The sequence below is a fragment of the Colias philodice genome, chromosome 18, assembly GCF_061535455.1.
Source record: "Colias philodice isolate Cphi_HAF_F1 chromosome 18, ilColPhil1 Martin Lab GWU primary, whole genome shotgun sequence".
Classification (NCBI taxonomy): domain Eukaryota; kingdom Metazoa; phylum Arthropoda; class Insecta; order Lepidoptera; family Pieridae; genus Colias; species Colias philodice.
The window spans coordinates 2,885,904-2,893,023 of NC_143103.1; the positions used below are offsets into that span (position 1 = coordinate 2,885,904).

Sequence of the window (7,120 nt, forward strand, 5' to 3'; positions counted from 1 at the left end):
AAAAAATATTCAATGTACTTATACAGTTTTGACTTTGTACTACGTATTATATCTAGGGAAAATAATAATTAAAACAATAAATTCAAGGATCATCATTTATTTAAAAATTATAAGTTCAATTCTGAACATGTACAATATTTTAACATAGGTAGGTAGGTACATAATATTATAAAGCCACTGTTGTTTTTCGTCAACCTGAACTAGGTATTTAGGTGAATATTTTTATTTTTTTAATATCTAGTTTAGAGTTTATCTCATCAGTTATACACCAAGGCGATGTTTAACTATATCAGTAAACTTTATATCTGTTTAATGAAAGTAGATTATTAATTAAATTGAAGTTTTTGGGCAAAGTTATTGGATTGCAAAACTAGGTAGGTAGTTAAGTAGAAACTGTAATCAACTTATGGAGCTCTACTATTTTATTAAGATGAGCCATAATGTCGTAACAAATTATGGGCATAAGTCATAACAGTATACCTAGAAATATTAAAAAAATTGAATATGAACCAGTCGTAAATAGAGATAAATCTTAGCAACCTTTGAGTTTTATATTGTATCCACATCATTATTATACAATAATATAATTAAGTGTTCCAATCGAAAGTTAAACAGTAGATAGATAATAGTCCTATCCTCAGCTTTCCTTACAAATCATGATAGGTAATTATTTTATTCTAACTTAAATTCCCGCTAATATTGACGTAGGATCTTCTACTCCCGATCGTACTTTCTTCAAGAAGAACACAGCTTCACGGCCATCTACTAATCTGTGGTCATATGACAGCGCCAAGTACATCATTGGTCTTATTTCAACCTAAAAAAAAAAATCAATTAATTTATCAGTCTAATAACAATATTCGCCAGTCAAAGGACCAAACAACATTTTTAAAAGTGTAATTTTTTTAAAGAGTAGGGTAACTGATAATTTTTTATAGACGCTTTAAACGCATGGATGCATAAAGCTACGTGAATCAATATTGATGTTCTGGTACCATTTATTTAAATGTCATAGATAAAAAAGGTGAAAGTACGATAACAATCAAAATGATTTCCTGTCATGAAGCTCTTGTATCGGGTCACAATGGTGGAATTATAATATCTACGCATTTCCTAAATTTTATTTAGTTATTTCAATTGAATTTTTATAATAAATTATATTTTTGAATTTGTAAAATAAATATAATAACTAACTATTGGGGGAAAAAGATAAGAATACAATTTTTGCTAAGTACATGTTTGTTACATAATATGTATAGCTCTATTACTAAATAGGCGATATTGGAACAATAAAGCTACTATCTATGGATAATAATCGGTGGGTTTCAGGGTTTTGAGTTCTGCCGTAGAATTTCTGCACCTGATCACTCTTCGGTAATATAGGGCTTCATGTATCGCCTGTATCGGTTATGAGTGAACGCGTATCGTATTTTGTTTAATAATTATTATAACGAAGCTGAAGTGACGAAGTGTTGCATTGTATTGAGCAATATCTGCGCACTAATTCATGGAGATTCGCGCGTGGCCTAAGTTCTGACCAAAGAGCTTTTACGAATAATTTCTAAGACACTAGCAAGTCTTCTAAATTTTAGAGATTTTAGAGTCTAAGCATCTCCTACATAAACATTACCTTGCCCTGTATAGCGACGGGCCGCTGCACAATAGCATGCATGCCGAGTATAGCGGATTGCGGCATATTTATAATGGGCATGGACAGTAAGGAGCCGAACACTCCCCCGTTGCTTATTGTGAACGTCCCACCTTGCATATCTGCTGGCGTTAGTTTACCTGCAATCATATTTGTTTTTTTTATTTGTGCGGGTAACTAAATAGGTTAGTCGAAAAAAAGGCACATGGGCGTGTGTTATAAAATAAGTGGCCCCAGTTTCAGTTACATCTGAACAGATTTGTGGTTATTGGCCCTGGTGCAAAGTTCATTTTATGTAACTATGAAGGTAGCTTCCTTTAAACAATGGCAATTAGATAATTCTTTTTTTTCAAAGACTCTACTTCTTTATTGTAGAGGTAAAAACATACCATTTCTGGCTCTCTCAGCGACAGATGCAATAGTTAATTCTATTCGCGGATAGTCCATTGATTCAACATTTCGTATAACAGGAGTAACCAGACCCTTTGGTGTAGCCACAGCCACAGAAATATCGACATAATCTCTGAAATACGATACAAATATGCACTTCATTATTATTACTCTATAATTTAGTTTAATTATTTGCACCGAATTAATTATGAACGTGGATATTATTTTAATTTCTACAGCACTACGCATTCCACCCAGTACTTGAAAATGGTAAATTAATTTAATAATTTTGTAAATTAGCGAATTGAAAATTATGAATTAAAGATAGATTGGGAAATTTACCTGTAAATTACATCATCGCCGATAATAACTGCGTTGATAACGGGCTGGTCTTGCAGCGCGTTTGCCGCGGCCTTCAGAAATGGTGACATGAAGGAGAGCTTCACGCCGTACTTCTTCGTGAACGCCTCTAAATTCGCTTTACGGAATGCCATTAGCTTACTGGAAAATTGTATATTCATATAATTAGTATAATTAATACGATGTAATTATTAATAGTACAGTAGGATTAAGGAACAAAAAATAGAGAAAAATTTTCGAAATAAGTAAATATTCCACTTGAAATAATAATATTCTGCTTTATAACAATATTTTATTTAGTTGACAATTCTGTTCCACGTTACTCTTTGTCGATATATGTATTTGCCATTTGGTAACACACTCAGTACCTACAGGGGGTTACATTTTTTCTAAAATATTGATGTTTACTATAATAAGAGATCATTAATTAATACTTAGTTCCGCACCCTTAGGGCAGTAGACGATGCAAAATTACCTCATATCACACTCATTGAAAGTAGTCAGCATTGCGCAAGTGTTCTGCGCCTCTTTTAGCCTCTCAGCGATCCGTTTCCTCATCCTGTTCATGGGCACTGGGAACTCTGTGCGGGTGCCAGTAATCACTTTCGATGGATCGCCGAGCTTTTGCGCGGCCAACTGTGAAGAATATAATATTGTCTATTTTCTTGTAGAAATAATTAATGGAACTGACTGATATTTGAACGAAATAGATTTTTAAGCTTGTACTAACAAATTTAAAATAAAGTGGTTGGGGTAAGTTTTCATTCTTAGTGGAACTAAAAGTAATCACTTCAATTATTGTTCGTCTTTATCCATGGTTATTACTTATTACGATAATTATTTTTTTATCGTACTTATTTTGAAGAAAATTAAAGAAACTTGAGCATTTGAATAACGACTTGCGCGCATGTAACGATTCCTATTGGTACGTTTTGACGCGTGGCAAGCAGCCCGGCAAGCAGCCTGTGTGCTTACGGTACAAACAAACAAACACGGGCGCATGCACATACAACATGTTTACATGCTTGTGCCCGTGCTTGTGCTCGTTGAATGTCACTTTGACTGAACCCACCACATCAAGTTATATATATGCCGCACAAGAACTACACGTATAGTAAAAAAAGACGTGTGGCACTCGGGGACTGCCGCGGTAAAGCTATTGCATAGCGTACCTTCAAGCCACACCTCCGCGCCCGTCGGAGTGGGGAGCGTGAGGCTTTTTCGTTACGTAATTTCTGGATTCGATCCCCGCGCTCAAGGCCCGTGATAGAAGCTATGCAATAGCTTAACAAAGAAGTAAAAACAAAAGAGTGAGGCGTGTAAAGATACCGTCGGTCCAGCCGGTGCCGCAGGTTTCGCCGCTTTAGCCGGTGCGGGCGCTGCGGATGGAGCAGCTGGTTTGGGTGCCGCGGGGGCGGGCGCGGGGGCTGCGGGAGCGGGGGCGGCGGGTTTTGGTGCCGCGGGGGCTGCGGCGGGGGCGGGGGCTGCTGGTGCCGGCGCTACGCCTGTCACGTCTACCTGGAAGCAATATCACATACAGGGTGTAATCGTTAAGTGTGCACAGGCGATTAATCCGTAACTATTACAGATATCAAAAAACTTTAAACTAATATTTAAAGTAGTATACCGAATGAGTAAAATGACAATAACTTATTAAAAATAAAACGAGAAATATCCAAAAAAATTACATCAAACACAAGTGTTTTACCTACTTTTGTTAACTTATTGCAATAATTGATTATGTTAATTAAATGCATTATAATTGTATATAAAATATTTTTGAGAAAACAATAGTTAGGTATAATGGAATACACAATACACATAAGTAAGCTTTTATTAAAGTCGAATCTGGTATAATATAAAAGTTTGAACGAGCTTTATATTTAGGTATAATATGTAGGTAGGTACATCTAACTACGACCTTTTGAAATTACGAGACTTCAGTAATTATAAAAGTATCAATTATTAATAAAAAAGGTGAATTTTTAAATAGAAAAATACATACTTGAAACAGCGGCTGTTGTGACTTAACAGAATCCCCGTTCTTCACATACATCTTGACGATCTTCCCATTGCCGGGAGACATCACGGGTAACGCGGTTTTGTCTGTTTCTATCTCCAGAACTACTTCATCCATTGCAACTGCATCGCCTTCTTTCTTTATTAATCTTTTATAGGGGAAATAGATATAAATAATTCAATTATAGACGTAGTATTCAATCCTCAGATCATTTTTTACTGATAGGTATACGTAGTATATTATTATTAGTCTGTGCTGATATTCAAACTAAATTTTTAAACTGGACTGAATAGAATAAAAATAAACGAGAAAATATTGAAAATACAGATAACTGGGCTGATTTAAGAAACTAAAATACCGGCTAATTAGATGAATTGCATTTTATTTATCACATTTTTAATAATTTATAACTTACTTGATGTCACCGCTTGTAACAGAGTCTGGGAAAGTTGGTGATTTTACCTCTTCTATCCCTTGTAATGGAATACTTGTGTGGATTTGATGGGACTGTATTCGTAGCGATTTCCATACCACGTCATATCTATACAAATAAAAATAAACATTATTTTCTGTAGATGAAAATAACTATGTAGGTAGCTATGTGAGATACTCTTGTTACTGCTCAATTTACCTTGTTTTAAATTCAGGTTGGTGAAAATATTTGCGAACAACAATATGCTTTGTGACATTTCTTGAACTTGCCTGTAAAACCTGCAAAACAATTAAATTTTTGATATTTAATACGCGAATAGATGTATCAATACTCTACGTATAAAATTATTTTAAAATTGAAATTTACAATGCGTATCAGTCTTCGTTTCAACATATTACATCAATAAATTGTATATAAAAATATGCGAGTGGATTAATTATATTTTTAAAACATAGTTTAATACGAAGTTCAATACAAAATCTTATCAATGTCAACCTGAAAGAATATTCTTTTTTGTTTAGTACGTACCAAAAAGGGCCTAATATTTGGGAAATGTTTGAGCGATAGAATAGAATAATAGTGATACAATAGAAATAATATTTTTAAATAAAATTATTTATTAAACGGCACGTTTAACTTTAAAATATAAAGAATTTAAAAGCAATTGCTAGAGTTACATTCTACTCGCGGCTAGATGTCGCTACATAAACGCTTTAGTTCCATATTTTGCCGCTAGGTGTCACTTTACAGGAAATGTGATTCTACGTAGAAATTAATAAAAATTGTGTAAAGTACGTTATATGGTAAAAAATAATACCTAAACAATAATAATTATAATACATTATTGCTTTCTTAAACAAATAAACAAATTGATTTACAGTTTACACATATTTCAGATAATTTATTAATTGAAGTCCCTACATAAAAAAGTTATATCGGATCATTTCGAATGAATATCTAATCTATTTGAATTATGCTCAAAATTTATAACACTTTGTCTATTAGGTAACTACTCTCTTAATACAATTCACTAAAAACAAACTATTATATCGCCTAAACAATCCCGTTAACAATATTTGCGGCTCTTTAAACTGTCACGAACTAATAAATGAATATGAAATGTAAATCGAATGATCACAATTATAGTTGCTAAGTGACCCTCCGTCTAGTTCGGTTGTTTGCGATAGAGATGTAAGTCTTTGAGTGAACATTAGCGGTGACCACTCAAGATACTGCTACCATCTTGCGTGCTTTAGGGCTGCCACGGAATATATTTCAAGGTTCTATGTATGTAAAATGTTTAATACAGGAAGTGTTTTATTAATAGTGATATGTAATCTATATTGAACTGATGTTAAAAGTTGCTTCCGCAAAAAAATTCGGTTATAACTGCAGCAGGTCTAGAAATTGATAAGTCTAAGTTGATAAGTTTATAAATTAAATGAAAAATGTATGTTATGTTATCTATGATTACAATTTATCAAATAATATTAGAAGTATTAATTGGCAGAATTCCAAAGAACATGAAATTTACATCTTGTAAGAATGATTCTTGGATATCGTAATTTAATGGGTAAGTAGGTCAAATAATCTAATTCTTAGAGCTTCTAAGTGTTTTGCAAATACATATAATGTAAATCATGACTAGATTCAATATTATGCCATTCATAAGAATATGATTGCCTGAGAGATATAAAAAAGTACAACCTAAAATAAAGTTGATTGATTTTTGACGAAACATAACTTGAGATGAAAATTGCCAACCCTATTATGAAAGGGGCAGCTCCCCTACTAATTTGCTAAGATTCGTGCAGCCCGCATCTTTGATTAGAAATCTATGCGTCCCTAAACGGGCATAGGTACCTATCGACTGCTCATTTCGATCGATATTTCTATATATTTTTATGTAAGTATATAAAATTGTTATTAGGGGTTCAAAGGATAATTTATTGAAGCATAGGTATGCTTTTAATGTACTCTTTTTTATAAGAAGCTAGTTAAAAATATACGTTATCTTAACTTTATAAAGACAAAAATGTAGGTAATAAAATAATTATTAAGCTGCACAGAAATTAAGAAATTGGTTAAATATTCTATTTTAATTTTCCATTGCCGCGTAAAAGTAGAGCCTATCTTATTTCAATACAACTTAACTATGTATATCATTTTAAATGTGATTATACTAAGTACTTGTTTATAGATAAACGAATAGGTAATAGCATTATGTTACCTGTGTAATAGGTATAAGTAGATAGAAAATATTTATGAT

General features: G+C 33.0%; 1 protein-coding gene across 1 annotated transcript; it reads right to left on the bottom strand.

Moving 5' to 3' along the window:
* Positions 1 to 135: 135 nt before the first annotated feature.
* LOC149480311 (dihydrolipoyllysine-residue succinyltransferase component of 2-oxoglutarate dehydrogenase complex, mitochondrial-like) lies at positions 136 to 4,501 on the bottom strand. The gene is made up of 7 exons (XM_089706582.1): positions 4,404 to 4,501; positions 3,728 to 3,916; positions 2,874 to 3,034; positions 2,381 to 2,539; positions 2,038 to 2,171; positions 1,631 to 1,788; positions 136 to 817 (listed from the first exon to the last, which is right to left on the bottom strand). The coding sequence occupies exons 1-7, from the start codon at positions 4,482 to 4,484 to the stop codon at positions 683 to 685; spliced, it is 1,017 nt and encodes a 338-aa protein (XP_089562708.1). The 5' UTR covers positions 4,485 to 4,501; the 3' UTR covers positions 136 to 682.
* Positions 4,502 to 7,120: the final 2,619 nt, after the last annotated feature.